Source organism: Nycticebus coucang, chromosome 14, assembly GCF_027406575.1.
Source record: "Nycticebus coucang isolate mNycCou1 chromosome 14, mNycCou1.pri, whole genome shotgun sequence".
NCBI lineage: Eukaryota > Metazoa > Chordata > Mammalia > Primates > Lorisidae > Nycticebus > Nycticebus coucang.
In genome coordinates, this window is record NC_069793.1 from 92,204,870 (window position 1) to 92,227,640 (window position 22,771).

The 22,771-nt window shown below is 39.8% G+C and overlaps 1 protein-coding gene across 2 annotated transcripts in view; it reads right to left on the reverse strand.

The window, feature by feature from the left end:
* TRPC6 (transient receptor potential cation channel subfamily C member 6) overlaps positions 1–22,771 on the reverse strand; it is a 148,539-nt gene that overhangs the window by 58,418 nt on the left and 67,350 nt on the right. Inside the window, exon 1 of one of the 2 annotated variants that reach the window (XM_053562171.1) lies at positions 13,988–14,034. The exons of the other annotated variant lie outside the window; for it this stretch is intronic. Within the exon in view, the coding sequence (XP_053418146.1) occupies positions 13,988–13,992 (5 nt within the window). The 5' untranslated portion in view covers positions 13,993–14,034. Of the gene's footprint in view, positions 1–13,987; positions 14,035–22,771 lie in introns of those variants that run through there. 2 annotated transcript variants of the gene reach the window in all.

Consider the following 22,771-nt stretch of genomic DNA (forward strand, 5'->3'; position numbering starts at 1 on the left):
TCTTGACCTGCTAGTCAAGCTTAGATGCTATCTAGACTTGACACATGTATGTTGGCCTTAAATCTTCCTTTTAGTATCATTCCAAGGATTCTCTTTGCATTGTGTTCTTTGTTTTCTGCAGTCCAGATCTCCTACTTTCCTAGTTTACTTCCTTGTTCTAGTACAGCATATCTTCCAGCTGCTAACTGAGAAAGTATGGATAATAGATAAAGTTTTTGAGAAGTTGTGTGTCTAAAATGGACTTTGCCCTACCTCTAAACTTAATGGATAGTTTGGCTGGGTAGAGAATTCTAGGTTGACAATACTTTTGAAAGCCTTGCTCTATTAGATTCTAGTTTTTGTAGCTACTATTGAGAAGTATAATGAAATTTTGATTCTAAATACTCTCTTTGTGTCTGGTGTTCTAAAATTACAGGGATGGAACTGCAGGATCTTAAGTTAAGTGAAATAAGCCAGGCACAGACAGACAAATATTGCATATTCTTATTAATACGTGGGAGCTAGAAAGGAAATTGTACTCATGGAGATAGACAGTAGAATGATGATTACCAAAGGCTCATAAGGATAGTGGGAGGTAGAGAAAAAGAGGGGAAGTTTAATGGGTACAAAAATACAGTTAGATACAAGAAACAAGATCTAGCATATGATAGCACTTTAAGGTGAACAAAGTTGCAATAATTTCTTGTGTATTTCCAAATAACTAAAAGAGTGGAATTTAAATGTTCCTAACACAAAGAAATGATAAATACTTAGGCAATGGCTACTCTAATTACCCTAATTTGATCATCACACATTACATTTTTGTATCAAACTATCATATGTACCCCCAAAATATGTACAACTAATATGTATCCATAATATTTTAAAATTATATTTAAAAACACTCAAAAATAAAAAATAAAATTATATAATTGTTTCAAAATTTCAGATTGATATGAGGGGACAGATGTTTAGGTTGCATTGTTCCCATTTCTAAGGCAAAGTTGCAGTTGAGCCCTTCACCCAGGGGGTGTGCTGAATACCCTCATGCTGTGCACAGTAGGTGAGATCCCACCAGTCACCCTCCCTCCTCCCCTCTCCCTCTTCTTCTCTCCACCTTGCTATGCTATACTTGTCTTTTTCTTTTGCATCTTTTTCTTTTCTAATGTGGGCCAATGATGAGCATTTTTTCATGTGTTTGTTGGCCATTCTCCTGTCATCTTCAGAGAAGTTTCTGTACAAGTCTTTTGGCATTTATAAATGAGTTTGTTTGTTCTTTTCTTGTTGATAATAATCTGAGTTATCTGCAGATTCTACTTGTCAGCACTTTGCAGGAATAATAACATGCCAAATATCTTCTCCCATTCTGAAGGCTGTCTGTTTGTTTTACCTGTGGTACCCCCTTAGCTATGCAGAAGCTTTTGACCTTGATCATATCCCATTTATTACTTTTGGTGTTGCTGCAATTGCCAGGGGAGTCTTCATAAAATCTTTTCCTAGGCCTATTTTGTCAAGGCCTATTTTCCCAGTGAGAATAGCCCTCATCACAAAGTCCCAAAGCTGCAGTGGTGGGACTGCAAACAATAGTGCCTCTATGGAAAGAAGTATGGAAAATCTTCAAAGAGCTAAAAGTAAACCTTCTATTTGATCCTGCAATCCCATTACTAGGTATCCGCCCAGAAGAAAAAATATCATTCTACTATAAGGAAATTTGCACTAGAATGTACATCACAGCTCAGTTCAGAATTGCCAAGACATGGAAGCAACCCAAGTGCCCATCAACCCATGAATGGATTAATAAACTCTGGTATATGTATACCATGGTATACTATTCAGCCATAAAAAGATGGAGATCCTATATCTTTTGTATTAACCTGGACGGAGTTGGAGAACTATCACAAGAATGGAAAAGCAAGTATCCAATGTATGCAATACTGATATGAAACCAATAAATAAACAACTACATGCCCACACAAGAAACACACACACACACACAATTAAACTTAAGAGGAGTGAGGAGGGAGAGGGGAGAAGAGAGAGATATTGGTACGCTCTCACCTAAAGGGCACAATGTAAGGGTATACAGCACACTCCCTGCGTGAAGGGCTAAACTACAGGTTGAACTTTACCTACTAACACAAACAATGGAAACCAATCCTTTGCATCCTTATGTTAATCTGAAATTAAAAAATAGAGAGAGTACAGGAAGCAAACACACAAACACACCCAATAAAGGCAATATACAAAATCAGTAGCATTTGTATGCTCCAACAGTAAACAACCTAAAAAAGAAACCAAGAAAATAACCCTACTTACAATCACTACAAATAAAATAAAATACCTAGAAAGAAACTTAACCAAAGAAATAAAAGCTCTCTATAATGAAAACTTCAAAACATTGACAAAAGAAATTAAAGAGAACGCAAAAAAAGGGAAGATATTCTAGGTTCATGGATTGAAAGAATCAATGTTTTTAAAATGTTCCTAACCCAAAGCACTCTACAGATTCAATACAATCCTCATCAAAACACTAAGAATATTTTATACAGAAATAGAAAAAGCAATTCCAAAATTCACATGAAACCACAAAAGACTCAGAATAACCGAAGTCATTCTGAACAAAAAGAATGACACCAGAGGAATCATATTACCTGACTTCAAATTAAACTACTGAGCTATAAGAACTAAAACAGCAAGGTTACTGACATGAAAATAGACACAGATAATAATGTAACAGAACAGAGAACAAAAAAACCAGGTATAATGAACTTATCTTTGACAAAAATGCCAAGAACATACAGTGGGGAAGGGACAGTCTTTTTTTTCTTTTTAATTAAATCATAGCTGTGTACATTAATGCAATCATGGGGCACCACACATTGCTTTTACAGACCGTTTGACACATTTTCATCACACTGGTTAACATAGCCTTCCTGGCATTTTCTTCATTATTGTGTGAAGACATTTAAATTCTACATTTACTAAGTTTCACATGTACCCTTGTAAGATGCACCTCAGGTGTAATCCCACCAATCACCCTCCCTCCGCCCATCCTCCCCCTTCTCCTTCCTCTCCCTCTCCCCCTTCCCCATATTCTTAGGTTATAACTGGGTTATAGCTTTCACGTGAAAGCCAAAAATTAGTTTCACAGTAGGGCTGAGTACATTGGATACTTTTTCTTCCATTCTTGAGATACTTTACTAAGAAGAATATGTTCCAGCTCTATCCATGTAAACATGAAAGAGGTAAAGTCTCCATCTTTCTTTAAGGCTACATAATATTCCATGGTGTACATGTACCACAGTTTATTAATCCATTCGTGGATTGATGGGCACTTGGGCTTTTTCCATGACTTAGCAGTTATGAATTGGGCTGCAATAAGCATTCTGTTACAAATATCTTTGTTATGATGTGATTTTTGGTCTTCTGGGTATATACGTAGTAGAGGAATTACAGGATTGACTGGCAGATCTATTTTTAGATCTCTAAGTGTTCTCCAAACATCTTTCCAAAAGGAATGTATTAATTTGCATTCCCACCAGCAGTGTAGAAGCATTCCCTTTTCTCCACATCCACACCAAAATCTCTGGTCTTGAGATTTTGTGATATGGGCTAATCTTACTGGAGTTAGATGATATCTCAAAGTAGTTTAGATTTGCATTTCTCTGATGATTAAAGATGATGAGCTTTTTTTCATATGTCTGTAAGACATGCACCTGTCTTCTTCAGAGAAGTTTCTCTTCAAGTCCCTTGCCCAGCCTGCGATGGGATCACTTGTTCTTTTCTTGCTCATATGTTTGAGTTCTCTGTGGATTCTGGTTATTAAACCTTTGTCGGAGAAATAACCTGCAAATATCTTCTCCTATGTGAGGGCTATCTGCTTGCTTTACTTGCTGTGTTGTGCAGAAGCTTTTTAGTTTGATCAGGTCCCAGTAATGTATTTTTGAAGATGCTTTCATTGCCCAGGGGGACCTCCTCATAAAATACTAGCCCAGACCAATTTCTTCAAGGGTTTTCGCTGCACTCTCTTCTACTATTTTTATAGTTTCATGTCTGAAGTTTAAATCTTTAATCCAGTGAGAGTCTATCTTAGTTAATGGTGAAAAATGTGGGTCCACTTTCAGTCTTCTACAGGTTGCCAGCCAGTTCACCCAACACCATTTGTTAAATAGGGAATCTTTTCCCCACTGAATGTTTTTAATTGGCTTGTCAAAGATCAAATAACTGTAAGTAGCTGGATTCATCTCTTGGTTCTCTATTCTGTTCCAGACATCTACTGCTCTGTTTTTGTGCCAGTACCATGCTGTTTTGATCACTATCGATTTATAGTATAGTCTGAGGTCTGGTAGCATAATTCCTCCTGCTGTGTTTTTATTTCTGAGTAATGTCTTGGCTATTTGAGGTTTTTTTCTGATTCCATATAAAATGAAGTATTATTTTTTCAAGATCTTAAATGTACGACAGTGGAGCTTTCATAGGGATTGCGTTAAAATTGTATATTACTTTGGGTAGTATGAACATTTTAACAATGTTGATTCTTCCCAGCTATGAGCATGGTATGTTTTTGCATTTGTTAACATTTTTAGCTATTTCTTTTCTTAGAGTTTCATAGTTCTCTTTATAGAGATCTTTCACATCATTTGTTAAATAAACTCCCAAATATTTCATCTTCTTTGGCACTACTATGAATAGAATAGAGTCCTTAACTGTTTTTTCAGCTTGACTATTGTTGATATATACAAAAGGCTACCGATTTATGAATGTTGATTTTGTAACCTGAGATGCTGATGTATTCCTTGATCACTTCTAAGAGTTTTGTAGTAGAATCCCTGGTGTTTTCCTGGTATGCAATCATATCATCTTCACAGAGCGAAAGTTTGACCTCTTCTGATCCCATATGGATACCCTTGGTCACCATTTCTTCCCTAATTGTAATGGCTAAAATTTTCATTACAATGTTAAAGACCAGTGGAGACAATGGGCAGCCTTGTTTGGTTCCTGATCTGAGTGGAAATGATTTCAATTTAACTCCATTCAATACAATATTGGCTGTGGGTTTGCTGTAGATGGCCTCTATCAGTTTAAGAAATGTCCCTTCTATACCAATTTTCTTAAGTGTTCTGATCATGAAGGGATGTTGTATATTATCAAAAGCTTGTTCTGCATCGATTGAGAGAATCATATGGTCTTTGGTTTTTAATTCGTTTATGTGCTGAATTATACTTATAGATTTACATATATTGAACCAGCCGTGCGACCCTGGGATAAAACCGACTTGGTCATGACGTATGATTTGTTTGGTGTGTTGCTGGATTCTGTTTGTTAGGATCTTGTTGAATATTTTTGCATCTATATTCATTAGTGATATTGGTCTATAACTTTCTTTTCTTGTTGGGTCTTTTTCTGGTTTGGGGATCCGGGTGATGTTTGCTTCATAGAACGTGTTGGGTAGTCTTCCTTCTTTTTCTACATTTTGGAACATGTTGAGTAATATAGCTCCTCTTTAAAGGTGTGGTAGAATTCTGACACGAAGCCATCTGGTCCCAGGCTTTTCTTTTTAGGGAGATTTCGTATGGTTGATGCTATTTCAGAACTTGATATTAGCCTGTTCAAAATTTCCACTTGATTCTGGCTAAGTCTTGGAAAGTGACGTGCTTCCAAGTATTGGTCAATTTCCTTCAGATTTTCATATTTCTGAAAATAAAGTTTCCTGTAATATTCATTAAGGATTTTTTTAATTTCTGAGGAGTCTGTTGTTATTTCATCTTTGTTGTTTCTTATTTATGAGATTAGAGACTTTACTCTTTTTTTCCTGGCTAGGTTAGCCAAAGGTTTATCTATTTTATTGACCTTTTCAAAAAACCAACTTTTTGATTTATTGATCTGATGTATAATTCTCTTGTTTTCAATTTCATTTAATTCTGCTTTAATTTTGATTATTTCCTTTCTTCTACTGGGTTGGGCGCTGGAATGTTCTTCATTTTCCACTTGCTTAAGATAGCCCATTAAGTTGTTAAACCCGTCTCTTTCTATTCTCTTGAGGAAGGCTTGCAGTGCTATAAATTTTCCTCTTAGGTCTACCTTTGTGATATCCCAGAGTTTCTGATAATTTGTGTCTTCATTGTCATTTTGTTGCAAAAATTCGGCAATTTCCTTCTTAATCTCATCTCTGAACCAGCTATCATTCAGCATAAGGTTATTTAACTTCCATGTTTTTGTATGAGTTTGCAGATTCCTGTTGTTACTGAGTTCAACTTTTAAACCATGGTGGTCCGAGAAGATGCAAGGAATAATTTCTATTCCTTTAAATTTACTGAGGTTAGACTTGTGACATAAGATGTGATTGATTTTGGAGTATGTTCTGTGGGCTGATGAGAAGTACGTGTATTCAGTTTTGTTGGGATGAAATGTTCCGTAGATGTCTGCTAAATCCAAATGTTGGATGGTTAGGTTAAATCTAAAATTTCTTTGCTCAGCTTCTTATTGGAGGATCTATCCAACACTGCCAAAGGAGTATTGAAATCTCCGACTATTGTGGAGCTGGAGGAAATCAAGTTGCTCATGTCTTTTAGAGTTTCTCTAAAAAATTGAGTTGCATTCTCGTTGGGTGCATAAATATGAATGATTGAAATCTCATCATATTGAGTATTACCCTTAACAAATATGAAGTGACCATTCTTATCCTTCCTTACTTTTTTTGCTTTCAAGCCTATTTGGTCTGCAAATAGAATTGCAACACCTGCTTTTTTCTGATTACCATTTGCCTGAAATATGGATGATCATCATTTCACCCTGAGTCTATATTTATCTTTTAAGGTAAGATGTGACTCTTGTATGCAGCAAATATCTGGCCTGAGTTTTTGCATCTGGTTTTTGAAAGCTCTTTAGAGGACATATTAAGCTGCTCATATTAATGTAGAATATTGAAAAGTCTGGTAAAATTTTGGGCATCGAGTTTTTCAAATGTCCAGTGGACATTTTTAATCCTTTCACCTTGTGGAAGTTGAAGTTTTATCAAAAGTTCCTGAGTGAGTTTACTTTTGTTTACTTTTGTGGATTGGGCTGGTCATTATGGAGGATAGGTCTGAGAATATCCTGAAGAGCTGGTTTGGTTATGGCAAATTTCTTCAAAATATGAATGTCATTAAAGTATTTAATTCCTCCATCATAAAGGAAACTCAGTTTAGCTAGATACAGGATCTGGGGTTGACAGTTATTTTGCTTTAGAAGATTAACAGTTGATGCCCACCCTCTTCTGGCTTGAAAATTTTGAGCAGAGAGATCTGCAGTCATTCTAATATTCTTCTCTTTGTATGTAATGGATTTCTTACGTCTGGCTGCTTTCAGAATTTTCTCCTTCAAATTAACTTTAGTGAAGTTAATTATGATATGCCTGTGGGGTGTCTTATTCGGATTGAGTCGTGCTGGGGCTCTGAAACTGTCTGCTATCTGAATTTCAGAATCTCTTGGCATGTCTGGAAAATTCTCTTTCATAATTTCATGGAGAAGGGCCTCTGTGCCTTGCGAGGCCACGTCATCACTTTCAGGGATTCCAATGAGGCGGATATTACCCTTCTTCGAATTATCCCAGAGCTCTCTGAGAGAATGATCCATTTTTGCTCTCCATATCTCTTCCTCTTTGAGATTTTGGGAGCATTCACAGGCTTTGTCTTCAATGTCAGAAATCCTTTCTTCTGCTTGTTCCACTCTGTTACTGAGGGATTCTACTGTATTTTTCAGATCTTTGAGGACTGCAATTTCTGGCTTCAGTGTGTCAAAATCTTTGGTGGTTTTGTCTTTAAATTCGTTAAATTCTTGAGACAACTTTTGAATTTCTCCTCGAATTTCTAATTCCGACTTTTGAATTGCTCCTTGAATTTTTAATTCCAAATTTTCCTCCATTCTATTAATGTTGTTTGCAATCCAAATTCTGAATTTGATTTCTGACATCTCGGCCAGCTGTTTATGAATTGGATGTTCAGTTACATCTGCCATATCTTTCCTTGCAGGGGTTGATCTATTCTGGTTATTCATGTTACCAGAGTTTTTCCGCTATTCCACCCCATGATTGTTTTACACCATTTGATTTTTCCCCTGGAGCTTTGTCAAGGACCTGTACAGTGCTATGGCCTGAGAAAGTGGGGACCTGTTTGGTGCGGTGGGGCTATGTGGTTCTGTCTTGTTTTCAGTTGGTCTTTGTTTGACCCTAGTGAAACAGTTACTGTGGGTTGAAGTCTCAGCTGTGGAGAAATACCAGCAATTAAGTCGCCCCGCCCCCTGCAGGCAACAATTGGAAAAGGCAAATCAAACCTTTCTACAACCACACACCCAGGGCATCACTTGAATAGTCCTCGGGCGATTGGCTCAGTTCAAAAGGTACAAAACAATTGTCTCAGTTAGCACCTGTCTCAGGTGGGAGAGTTTAAAAGATCTCTGGCAACTGGATCGTAGGGGTCTGGTGACAACTCAGATATGGCTTGCTTGGTACTCCGTGGAGTCATGAGGACCCAACCAGGAAGTAGATCAGTCTGGGAAGGTTGATGCCTCCTTCCCTACCTTGCACCTCTGTCACACCTAGTCACTGATGGCCCCGCAGGGTTGTGATCCAGTTGCCTCTAGTGAACAGATACTCCAGGGGTTTGCACCTGCCTGAATCACAAGGAAATCTATATCTGCTCAGCCTGGACGCTGCGCTCTGCCTCTATCCAGCAGGGGGAGGTGAGGCCGGACAACCTCAGGCGCTTGATGGAGGCTGGGGGGTGTTCACTCAGTTCAAGCCTCACCCCTGATTGATGTTACTGACAGAGCAGAAGAGAACAACTTTGCAGGAATTTGTTTCTGTCCCTGCTAAATTCCCCTGCAGAAGATAAGCTGTTCTGAGTTCCCAGAGCCTGCGCCTCTGGCCCTGTCTTTGCTCCTGCAGGTTCATATTCGGTTAGCTGTCAGTTCTAGCCTCCTGCCAACCGTTGTCTATAGGCTGATGATCCCCTGAAGGCCAGATGCATCTTAGGCTCAGTAAAGCTGACCCTGGGAAGTCCCCAGCTCTGTGTGTGTGTTCTAGTCCCCATGCTCCACCCAGGCTGGTACCGCCTCAGGCAAACCCTTTACTCACTGAGCCTGTGTTTCCATCCCAGATCTGTCCCATGGTGGTTTCCACCTGAGAAGATGCCCCGCCTCCTCTGGTTACCCAGGGAGACAGGGGGTGTGGCTTTGGAATATCTGGGAGTGAGCCCTATTATTGCCAAAAAACGGCTGCTCCTCTGCGCCTCAGTGCACCGCCATTCCGGTATGGTTCCCTCTCAGCCGATCGTCCTCTCCTCACTCCTGTGCCATAGAATCAGCACTGACCAGCTGCGGTCCAGGCCCTGTCCACACCCCTCGAGAAATCACCCTAGAATCTGGACTCCTGGGGGACAGGCCTCCAGAACTCAGAGTGAGAGTGGAGGGGAGTGCTGAGAGCTCAGAATTGCAGGTAGAGAATACATATAGTTTCATACAGTTTTATGCCTGGCAGCAGAACGCTGTGGCACCCTAGTAGGGGAGGTAGGTCCAGTGTTTAGAGGGTCTCTCCCGTAAAGGGTAATGGGAGGACCTTTGAACTCTGCTCATTTGTTTGTGGGGCACTCCGAGCTGTTCTCTTGGGGGAGGGGACTCCTGTCCGCTTGGTGATAGATTTTGTACCTTTTGTTTGTATCCTTGAGGTCACAGCTCACCTCAGCAGGGTTGATGTGCATTCCTCAACCTTCTCTCTTGGTGCAGCTCTAATCCATTGCTAAATTTCTGTCCTTTAACTCTCCTTCTGGATGGGAGCCTCTGTGGAAAGCTGGCTTCAGTCAGCCATCTTGTCTCTGCCCCGGGACAGTCTTTTTAATCAACAGTGAACTAGATATAGAAGTATGAAACTGGACCCTCATCTGTCTTCATATATAAAAATCAAATCAAAAATGGATTATGGATTTATATGTAAGACCTAAAACTATGAAACAACTAAAAGAGAATGAACATTGAGGAAATGCTTTAGGACATTGGTCTGGCAAGGACTTCTTTAGTAATAACCCCAAACCACAGGCTACCGAAGCAAAATTGGCTAATGGGATCACATCAAACTAAAAAGTTTCTGCACAGCAAAGTAGCAACCAACAAAGTGAGGAGAAACCAAAAGAATGAGAAAACATGTTTGTGCACTATTCATTTGACAGGAAATTCATAACTAGAATATATAAGAAGCTCCAACAACTCAACAGAAAAAAATATGAACAATCTGATTAAAAATGGAAAAAGCTGGGCGTGGTGGCTCACTGCTATAAATCATAACACTCTTGGAGGCTGAGGCAGGTGCACTGCTTGAGTTCAGGGGTTCAAGACCAGCCTGAGCAAGAGCGGTCTCTGTAGTAGAGACTTGTCTCTACTAAAGATAGAAAAACAAGCCATACATAGTTGCCTATGCCTGTAGTCCCAGCTTCTTGGGAGGCTGAGGGAAGAGGATTGCTGAAGCCCAAGAGTTTGAGGTTGCTGAGCGACACTCTATGCAGGGCAATAGAGCGAGACTCTGTCTCAAAAAAAGAAAAGAAAAATTAAAAAATAATAAATAGATAAATAATGGAACAAGAATCTTAATAGACATTTCAAAAAAAAAAAAAAAGATGCAAATGGCCAGTAGGTATATTGAAAAGCTCAAGTTCATGAGTCAGCAGAGAAATGTAAATCAAAACTACAATGAAATATGATCTCAACCCAGTTAAAATGGCCTTCAACAAAAAGACAGGCAATGATGAATTCTGGCAAGGATGTGGAGAAAGGGGAACACTGTTGGCGGGGATGTAAATCAGAGCAACCACTGTGCAGAACAATAGAAGCTTCCTCAAAAGACTAAAAATAGAACAACCGTATTCTATCCCTCTGCTGGGTAAACATCCACAGGAGGAGAAATAAGTGTGTCAAAAGATGTCCTCACTCCCAGATGTGCTTCAGCACTTGGGTCCACAATGGCCCAGGTTTGGGTCAACCTAAGAATCCATCAATGGAAAAACAGAATGAGAAATGGTGGTGCACAGACACAGTGAAACATTATTAATATATAGCCATGGGGAAGAATGACATCCTGCTGTCCTCAACAGTATGGGTGGAACTGGAGAACCTTCTGTTAAGTGAGATAAGCCAAGCACAGAAAAACAAGTCTCTCACGTTTTTACTCATAGGTGGGAGCTAATGTACATAAGAAATAATCAACGTTATGTCATTATTTTTAAGTTACATGAGAACTTCTCTTGCAATCTGTGTCAACTTTATGTCGTTATTTTTAAGTTACATGATTTTTAATTTCCGACTCTTTCAGAGAGACAGAGTCTAATGATGGTTACCAGAGGTGGGGAAGTAGAGTGCAGATAAAGTGGGGAGGGTTAATTGGTGCAAAAATACAGGTAGAAAGAATGAACAATATATGATACCATTAAAAAAAAAGTTAACTAACATCAACACTAAATTAGGGCAGGCTTTGAAATGACTAAAAGAATGGAATTTGAATGTTGCTAACACAAAGAAAAGATAAATGCCTGAGTTGTCAGAGACCCCAATTACTCCCATTTGATTAATTCACATTGTATGCCTGCATGAAAATATCACATGTGCCCTATGAAAGATACATCCTTAATAATTTAAAACATTGTTTTAAAAACATTTTCTTTTCTTTTTTTTTTTTTTTGGGAGATTGGAATCCTGAATTTTATTTATTTATTTATTTTTTATTTTTTTTTATTGTTGGGGATTCACTGAGGGTACAATAAGCCAGGTTACACTGATTGCAATTGTTAGGTAAAGTCCCTCTTGCAATCATGTCTTGCTCCCATAAAGTGTGACACACACCAAGTCCCCAGCCCCCTCCTAAAAGAACTAGACTGAATCCCACTTTGGTTCTGGCACATGATTTCTGAGTTAGAGCTGAGTTTCCAGCACGGCAGTGTGTTTTCCCCGTGAACACAGTATATGAGACAGACGAAATAGGAGATCATCAAGGTTTGCTACATAAGGAACCATCCGTCATCTTCCTGCTGAAATGCTGAGCCCCCTTCCCTCCCTCTGTCACTTTTCTGGTTTCTACTAACCTCATTAGTTTTTCACTTCCTCTCTCGTCTTCTGTATTTATTACTTTTCCATAGTTTCTGTTTTAGACAAGAGGAAGTTCAAAGATGAGGGGGAAAGGAGGTGTCTGCTGAACATGGAGAATGCTTTGAAGAAATCGTGAAATTAGAAAGAAACCAGCTAGGGTCAGGGCTGTATCTATAAAAGTGAGATGAAAGTGCTGGGCATGAGAAACTGCGAGAGACGCGCTCGTGTAACTTAACAATAATGACATAAAGTTGACACAAAACAGTAGCACACACCAAAAGATCAAGAACCAGCCCTCCTTTTTTATTCTTTCTCCTCCATTAAAATGGGAGAAGTAATTATTGCAGCCTATCACCGTGGGTTATTTTTAGAATCAACCAAAATTATGAATGTGGAAAGCAATTAAATTTGGATTTAATTTTTTTAACAGCCACAGGAGTACGCATTTAAATGAATAAGAAGGACACTTGGACTTTATTTTTCAGTTGTTATTTCAGAAGGCACATCAAAAAGGCAAGGTTTGTGATGGTCATTGATAGAAGGTATTTTTGCATTTTTAAAGAAAGAAGAACTGTTATCAGTGACTTTACTTATATCTCCAATTTTAATCTGATTTACAAAAATTTTATTGTTCATATAAAACTTCTAAGTTTGCATTGAGTTACACTGAGATAGAATAATCCTGAGTTGTGACATCTTTAATTCTAAAATTTTAAAAATGACAATTCATGATTTTAATGCCTACTGATTTGAAAAACGTTAAGTTCTATCCTGGCAAGCCACTAATCCGAAGGGTATGTCCTATGCCCTCTTAAATTACTACTACAGCTTTCAGAGCTACAGCTCCACCTCTTGAAAGAGCAGCAAAGACATTCCCTGAGAAAATGTTTTTTAGGTTTTAAAGCATCTCCTATCTCAGTCCTTGTGACCGCAATATTAATCATATGCAATGACTTAAATTTCACAAACACTTGTAGAAAAAATCCTGGATTATCATCATCTTTTTAGCACTCTGTCAACATAAAAATCAGATAAAGAATGTTTATAGCGGCACTTTCAATTGCTTTAGCAAGATCGCAGAGGCCACACAATGAAGTCAGCAACTGTTGTGTGTGTAGTGACATAAGCTATAAGCTGCTTGCATGTTGGCCGGACAGAACGCTGCCTTCCTGCTTTCCCTGTCTTTCTTAATTTTAGTCTAGAGAAACAACAAAAAACTCTATGTATGTTTACGTTACAAGTGGTGTTGCTTAATCCCCTCATGTTCATATGAAAAAGTCAAATGTGGGGCGGCGCCTGTGGCTCAGTGAGTAGGGCGCCAGTCCCCAAGGGTTAAGAGGTTGCTGTGAGCCGTGTGACGCCACGGCACTCTACCCGAGGGCGGTACAGTGAGACTCTGTCTCTACAAAAAAAAAAAAAAAAAAAAAAGTCAAATGTGCAAAATAACTCTTTAAGTAACAAATATTTGAAAACACTCAAGAAAGATACTAGATATCACAAGATTATATTGAAAATCTCCTCTGCAAATGGATTTTAAAAAGCTATTGTAGAACTGTACATTAACAGCAAATGGAACCTAGCAATGGAATCTACTTAAAAGAAGAACTGCTCAACTCCAAAGTACTCTATCAACAAAGGAGATATTTTCATTTCAGCTAAGGGGCATATTTCTGCAAAGTTGGAGCTTCTATTTAAGGAAAAAATGTATTAAGGGATTTTCTTCACCTATTTAGCTATCCTTAGCATGGTCAGATGTTAGTAAGCTACATTTTTATGTCTGTATTATTTAAATGTGTTTTATCACAACATATAAATACTAGTTCTAGGACAGAGTATAATTAGCTACCACTTCCATAGCATACAAATATCCATTAGGTATCACAGAAACCAAGTTTGCACGTACCTCATCTTCCTGCTCTTTTCACTGACAAAATAGCACCTGTTGTCCCAGATAGCGAGAGCTGGAATAATCCATCTCAATTGAAAATGCCGGCAATGCAAATTAGCTTCTGAGTAGAATGGGCTGTGTGCTGAGTCCAGAGTGTGTGCAGTAATCTCCACTTCCTGTTCAGATAGGAGGTACTTGTACCAAGTGCAACTGCTCCTATACAGACAGAGCTCCATCCTAAGTACCCAGCTTAACTTTTGCTTTTTCCTTTACAAATCCTTGTAAATAATTGAATGAAAGCACAATTCTACCAAAGCAGAAGTATTAAAGATATAAATGGCATTTAACTACTCCAGGTAGGGTGGAGACCACCAGAGCAGACTTGTTAGATTCCTCCTAGGAAAGCAGAAATAAGGGAAATTCCAGAATATGCATTTTATTACATGCACAATTATTCATGGGAAGAATTAAACTTGGATATTTAGAGAATAAGAGTGAACACAGCAAGCGTGCAGACTGCTGTAGGAGGATAGGAGTATTAACAGTTTATTCTAATTTTATGACATGGACACTATTTTTTATCCTGTTCCCTTAATCACTGGCCACACACCCTAGGCTCATCCTTGGGGGCTGAGGAAACAGCAAGTAGAGTGGTTTTCCTTAGTCCCATGAGAGCAAGCAGTATTTTGCCTTGTTCACCACCGAATTCATCACTTAGCAGAGAGACCTATTGCAAACACTCAGTAGTACACTATTGTTAAGTTCATGAATCCCTCCCGTCAAAGGAATAAGGTTCAAAGCTTGTTTGCTCCCTATTAACCACACAGCGGACACCACAGCACGCAACTCCATAACCGAAAAAGGAACAGAGCACAAAGTCTGCACCACAGTGTATCCCGGTGCATATATTTTATATTCATTCCAAAAAACAAGATCAACAGGAAACAAGAGAAGTTGAAAGGCATATTTTTAAATGGCATCCTTTGTCTTGTCCTCCAACCAGAGGCAAAGACTTTCTGTTCTTTCTAATACCCTCTCCCCTGCTGGGCTCTCTGTGCATACCGACCAGGACCACCATCTTCAGAATGCAACACTCTCTCCCTTTAACTTCCACAGCATTTTCTAGGTAGCCATTCTTCAGTTTGATTCAGTTAGCTTTGATTTTCCCCCACACTCTCCTCTCGTTTCATCAAACACTAACTTTCTGTTTGATCAGTCACACTGCATCACAGCCTGGCTCCGTACTCCAGGAGCAAAATGATAAGAGCATGAGCTGTGCATCATGTTCAGTTTGGAGCCAGCAAAAGTGTGACTGAAAAATGTCTTGTGCATGTCACATATTTTGGGTTTGTTTGTTTACATTATCAGTTGACATCTTGTTTGTATAAATTAGATGCCTAACTGTGACAAAGAAGGAAAACCCACCAATAAATAATGAAACATCTATAGAAACTTGGCTTTGTATCAAAGTTATGTCTAAAATACCACTGTTTCTTTTTAGCATTCAGTTTGTGGTTTAAATTATGTCTTATCTTCCTTCTTTGAAATGGTCTTTGGAAGATCTCTGAGAATAGGCCTTTATTTTGGTTTATTTTGATAGAGTACTGATGGGAATATTAAAATGTTTATATAATACAAGCAAACTGTCTCCATCTCATCAAAGGAACAGGTTTAAACACTTTGCTTCTATTATGAACTGTCAGAATCCTGTGTGTCACACAAGTGTATATTCTTATTCCACAAATAAACTCAGTATACGGTGGATTCCGGGCAGGAAAAAGACAGCGCACTTAAACCGGATAATCTCACGAGTTTAACAATGGGACTCTAGGAATGTGCGGGCAGAAGTTAGGGAAATCCAACATGGGCCAGGCAGTGACCATCTCCAGGACAATGTAGGCTTAGGAGGCTTTAGGACAGAGCCATTGCCAGAAGTTAAACAGGATGAATGAATGTAAGACAAAGGCCATCTGCCAGATGCGCTGACCTTTAATAGAGGGTCACAGCTGACCCTCAAGGAGATCTGCCAGATGCGCTGACCTTTAATAGAGGGTCACAGCTGACCCTCAAGGAGATAGCCAGGGAAGTTGGCTGCAGGGGCCCCCCATGGGCCAAGGCTGGGGGAGAAGAGCCGCCTGAGGAGCCCACACAAGCATGCACTGACCCTGTCCCCACAGGCACAAAACAGCGTGCCAAGGGTGAAGGGTGGACCACAAGGACGGGGCAACAACCCCCAGCACACGCTCTGTGAGTGAATTTGATTTGGCCGTAATTAACTCCTTTAGAGAGTACTGATGCAACACACCCACAGAGAAAAGGGCAAGTGCGTTTTTTATGAGTCATTGATGCATCAGCACTTCACACCGTTTGAGCTTATTTTTCCCTTCTATAAGCTATCTGTCAGGAAAGATCCCACCCACATTCAAGTTCAGGCAGCCCGTTATCTTAAAAAACGAACCTGTAACTGTTTAAGCCAAAATTAAGTAAAGCTTATTAAGGAAGAGAAGGGTAGGCTTACAGAGTAAGGAAGCTTTCAAAGCAGGATACGGTCATACACGTAGCTAATAGGCCTCTTTGGCCAGGGCCAAGTAGGCAAAGACATGATCCGTGTGAATTTTAAGGTGGTGTTCATATGATGCTTCAGATGAACAGCTCTGATTCTGAGGGTGAGATAAAGAGTGATCCAATGTCATGAAAACATTCGAAATGGTTATGAAAAGCACGAGCTCCAGCTGCTGATCCCCGGAGAGAGCAGCATTAAGGAAACAGTCCCAGTGACAGGTGTGGAGCACATGCTGCACTCTGTCACAGGGGCTAGATCCAAATGTTCCAGTGCCAAGTTTCAGCAGACACCAGACTGCCGTGTGTAAGAGAGATCACATACGAAGAAAGAAAACGTTGGACCAGGGAGTACACAGTTTTCATTTATTGAAACGGAAATTGTGGAATGTCTTCCTTTGCGGATGTGGAATGATCGCATATGCCTCTATCAAACTTCACACCCACCACCAGGATCTTAGCGGCTCGTTTGTTCAGTCACCAGTTCAGATATGCACGGAACAGCTGGATGGGCCTGTTCCAGGTACTGCGCTCGGCATGCGGGCACAGCAAGGAAAGACAGGGTAAGGGAGAGAAGAGAGAGGATGACAGGATGACGCACGGTGTCAAAGGGAAGTAGTGTGCTGTACAAAGGGACCGCAATCACTTTCCAAACTAGTCTGGGGATCAGAGAAAGTCTTCTAAGGAAATGTCACTTACTCTAAGAATGAGGGAACATTAGCAGGGAGGAGGGAAAAGGAGAGACAGCCTTCCAGGCAGAGAAAACCATGTGTGTGTGAGTAGTCTGGAAAAACATACCTCACATATGTCCATTATGGCTGGATCACGTGATTTGAAGACCTCTGTGTGCCTCTGGGAATTACCATCTTAAACCCAGCAGGGAACCATTGCCTGGATTTTCTGTTAAACAGTCTTTTGATTATTTTTAATAGCTTTTCCATCTTTGTATGCCCTACATGACATATAATAACTTGGAAAATGTAGACACTTAACACAACCCCAGCAGAATACGGAGGGGAAATACTGCCCCTGACACACTCTTGGAGGAAGCCTCCTCAGGGAGATAAGTCCATGGCTCACCGTCTGGTTCTAGCTTCCTGAGGAGCTACAAGGGCCCCTGTGGGTTAGTCAGAAACCGACCACAAGTGAATTCTTGAAAACACAGGGCTCCTCAGAGCTATAACGTGTGGCTGTGCAACAAGTGAGGCCGCAGCCTCCTTGCCACGCTCCTGCGGCCTCCACTTTGCCACAAAGGAGCAGGTCAGAGCCCCAGACCTCAGATGGGAGCTACTCACGCTCTTTCAACACCTCCACATGGCTTTCAGGAGTAAAGCCATAACCATGGCATTTTGTCTCCTAGCCCCTTTTATCTTTCTCTTTTTTTTAAACCAATTTTACCAAAACACTGAATGTTACTGAAAGCTACAGAGTATGACCAAGCAAGCAGCTGGCCAGATGCTGATTACGCTGAGTGGAGGATGGGTCTACTTCCCTTTGCAGCTATATCAACCTTAAAGGACGAGGTCCATGTGCTTCTATTTAAAATGAGATTTTCCAGGTGACAAGCTATAAAAATTACATGACTTCCCTAAGTAAGGCGAAAAGGAAAACACAAACTCATTTAAACTGGTAAAGCCGCTGCTTTAGTACGACATGCAGCAAACCTAGCTGGCTAAAGCCTGCATGCTTTGCATGCCTCGATGAACAAGAAGCAAAGTTCCACTTTTCTGCAGAGACGTTGTTCTTATCTCATTCTTTTTCTCTTATGGTGAAAATGCACTTCTCAGTCCTTCATACATATTTTTTATTAATTATGTTATGTTTTTATGCTAGTGAATTTAAGCTTGAGACCTCTGCTTAAAGGTTCTTTAAGGTTCTTATTCCCTCTACGCATCCGACACTGTGATTCTTTATTAATACCATTAATCGCCGAGTGAATATTACTTACTTAAATGTTTGCATACATGAAATATATTTATTTGTTACTTCTGCTTTCCCCAGAAAAGTAATAATAATAGACCCACAAACTGGAAGTATCAGAAAGGCATTTACAGACTCTCTTTTTCAGCCTTGGCACTTTTCAAGTATCTGCCTTAAGTTTTTCTAGAAGAGGAAATGTGTGAAATTATTTTAAATTATATAGTTATTTCCTAGACGAAGAAACTAAGGACCAAAGTAACTTGCCCGGTGTTAATACAGCAGTTTATAATTCTGAATTGTTTAAGTATTTTCACTCCAAGATGCTACTCCAACATCAAATCACAAATACAATTTGCTATTATAATATAAATAAATGTGTCCTTCGCCTGTAGGAAAGTGTTAGGTGTAGCTTCGGTGCCAACATTATAATAGAGTTCTTTGAGTAAAATCTATAAAACTTACAAACTCTATTACACTGATTAGAAGCAAAAAAGATTGAAAACATATCATCAATACTGAGGATGAGAGAGGTGACGTCATACAGTCCACAGAGTGTAGAGGACACCAAGAGCCAGATGACCTCTGAGCAAGATGATTTGCAGCTGGGGGGCGGACCCTCTGGTGATTCGTCCACAGGTGCACCTTGCGGAGAAAGAGCCCGAGCCCATGGTGATCCTTAGGCACACAGTCATTGTCTAACCCTCCCCTCACCTGTCTTATGCTATCTCAATAAAAGGCTACTGCAGAGGCTGCTCGGGGCTACCCCGCAATCAAGGTTAGCCTGCCTCCTGCAAGCTTGTACTTCTAATCCGTGTCACGCCTGGTTCCTTCCCGCGGGGATCGAGACCAGCGTCATAGGAGCTGCCACAAGAGAGGTTAAAAGGATGATAAGATATTACAAACTAACCCTTGCCTGTGTACTTGACAACTTGAATAGCAAAAGATTTTTAGACATAACACCGAAAGCATGATCCATAAACTTAAAAACTGGGCAAATTGGGCACTGTTCAAATGAAGAACTTGTCTTCTTCACGTCCTGGTCTACCAAGGCACATTTTTCAGGACTGTTCAGACTTAGGGTCCACCCGGCCTTCCCAGCTGTTTTAGACAGTCCTGAAGCTGTACACTAGCGTCCTCGTCTCCCTGTAGTTTTCCACAGTCTGCACTTGCTTGCCCCAAAGTAGGCCTGGGCACAGGAGAAGAGGCAGAGGGCGGGAGATCTACACTAGGATTTGATAGCGTTTTTCCTTTTTCTCATCAGTTATTTTGATCTGGTTATTCATCCTTCGTCTTCAAGTTATACCACAGCACGGTTTCTGTGAGGTTTTATTTTCCCCTTTTTATTGTGTGTTACACGTATCTCTGAGACAAGAAGTAGCTAAGAAGTGCCCTTAGTTTTTATATACCCAGAATTTTCTGTTCTTTCGTCTTTCTTGTAAAATATTTTAAATCAATAGTAGCATAAATAAAACACAGATACCATTAAACCTTGGAAAATAACTCTGGGATTAAGTCAATTTCAATTCTCATTAGAGTGTAAAAGGGCAAAAATTCTCTATTTTCTCTTAAGTTGGACAGGAGTTCATTTCACAGATACTTATTGTTGGCTGAAATTGAATAGAACAAATTGAAAAAGATTAAACCATTTCAGCAGTTCTCCATTTGGGATAAGAATGTATTTAATCTCTACTCAAACACTCTGCTGTACTTACAATGATCATTTAAGGCAAATGTAAGCGAGTAGAAAATAAAGTTGTTTAAAATTTTTTTGTTATTGCATGAAATGATTAAGAATGGGTATGGTTTTCATGCAAAATTTTCTGCCCCTTTCCCTGCCAACATTTTAATAAAACATTTTCCTCGGTTACTCCTTCCTCCCTGTATTCTTTGGCCTTGAAATTAGAATGGCTGTTGATTCGGAAGGCATCTCTGTAAGAGGAACAGGCTTTGTCCTTGACAAACTTCGCACAAGTGTGGACTCAAAGACAGCCAGGTGCCTGGATGTAGTTAGTCACGATTCCTCCAGTGCAAACGTGGCCTCTCATTCATTTCACTTTTTAATTTCACAATAGTTTTCATTCTATAAATTTGAGATTGTAGGTCAATCATGGCCCGTCAGGTGAATTTGCTAGTATATAGAGAGACAGGGGCTTTGCTTTCTGTCAGGTCTCTTTTATCCCTTAAATTTAAATGTATTTAAGTCACAAATGTAATTCTACCATCTACCCCACTGCAAGGGGTTTGTTTCAAAGCTTTGCCTTCCATCTCAAAATAGCATTAAGTAATAGGTAGGATAATATGTATGCATACAGTGTTCCACACACAATCTTCATCTATAAAAAGGAGGCAGCAAAATTCGATGCACTGGTTAACTGTGGGTGGTATAATTATAAGTGATTTTATTTTTCACTTGCCTTTTGTAATTATTTTATGAATTTCCTACAGTGTGCCTGCAATGTTTTTTAAATAGTGTATCTTTCCCTTGATAGAAAATTAAATACTGTTTTTAATTCACTGTCCAATTATTTCTCAATTTCTATGCCTTGGAGAAATACACATGAAACTGTCGAGTCCCACTGCCTCACTTAAAATAGGCATTGCTTTAAGCAAAAATCTTAAAAGAACTGTTGAAGAGATGAAAATGTTTGAAAGTCTAGTGCTAATTACATTACCACTGATTTTTGTATAACCATGGAAGAAGCAACTACATAAAATGAAGTGAAGTGTCACAAAGTAATATCACTTTGCAGCAAGCACCCAGTGGTCATGAGCATATCCCTTGCCTTGGAAAGAAAGTAGTAGGGTAGAGCATTTTGGCTTCAGTCCTAGCTTTGTGATTTATTAAGTGTGTGATTTTGAGCATGTAACTTGATCTCTCTTAGGTTCATTTCACCACCTGTGACAAAGGAACAAGAACACCAACCTTGCATGTCATTTTAGTGAGTAGGGAAAAAACATTAAACTAGCCCACAGCAAAGATAGCTGGTCTTAGAATTTCCAGGATCTGGTGATGGACTGAATGGATAGGAGGTAAGGGGAGGCGACTGGGACGGCACTTGTAGTTCTCACTCAGATGAACAGATCTGAGCTGAGGCCTGAAGGGTGAGTATGAATTAGCCCACTGAAGTTCCAGTAGGAGGAAGAGACTATTCTAGAAGGTGGGAATGCATAAACAAAAGCCAGAAGATGAGAGAGAAGGCAACATGTTCTTGGAACTCAAGGTAGTTTAATTGGCCTTCAGAGTCAAGTGCAACAAAGTAGAGATGAGAGGGAAGGGGCAGCCCTCTCAGGAAAGAACGTTCAAGTTAGGATGCAATGTTTGGACTTTATCCTGAACCTGACGTAGAGTAACTGAAAGTTTCTGAATCAGACGTGGAGTTGAGAGGTCATCTGAATCAGGATGACCAGTTCAGAGACAAGCTAAAAGTTGGGTTCATACAGAGATGGCTGATACAGGTATCAGCACTAGGGACTAAGAGATCACACCAGGACAGGCTTCCAGACTTTCTCCTCACTGCAGAGCACTTATCGCAGCACGCTTTAACCATGCTGTAGGATGTTTTCCAAGCAGACAAGAGACACGCTTTGACTCCAGTACCTCACACAATTTCTGGCACATGGAGAGTGTTGAATATATGTGCGTCAATGAAAGAGTATAAATACGAAGCTCACTGGCCTCCAACGTGCCTCTCTTTTCAACAATGACCACTCATAGGAATAATGCAGACACCTCCAACTAATGAAACTGCTTCCCTCGATAGCAAGAACCACGCCTTTCAGGGCTAATTTCCATATGAAATTGTATTAGACGCTGGATATACACGTATTAAGTTAAATACAGCATATATTCTGCCTTCATAAACGTACATAGAAGACACTTTCTTCAATTTAAAAAACTAAATTTTGGTATATTTTAGTTTCCTTTTCCCTGTCCACATCAATAAATACAGTTTTTTTTTACTGAGTGGACCTTTCCAGGGGCGTTATGCTTAAATTGTTTCTTTTTTTGTATATATAAATGCTTTCCAGAATTTTATCAATATTAACAGATGATTTAATGAAATAGGTTTTGTTCTTAAACTATAGGAACTGTATTTTTTTTTTTTTTTTGTAGAGACAGAGTCTCACTGTACCGCCCTCGGTAGAGTGCCGTGGCGTCACACAGCTCACAGCAACCTCCAACTCCTGGGCTTACGTGATTCTCTTGCCTCAGCCTCCCGAGTAGCTGGGACTACAGGCGCCCGCCACAACGCCCGGCTATTTTTTTGTTGCAGTTTGGCCGGGGCTGGGTTTGAACCCGCCACCCTCGGCATATGGGGC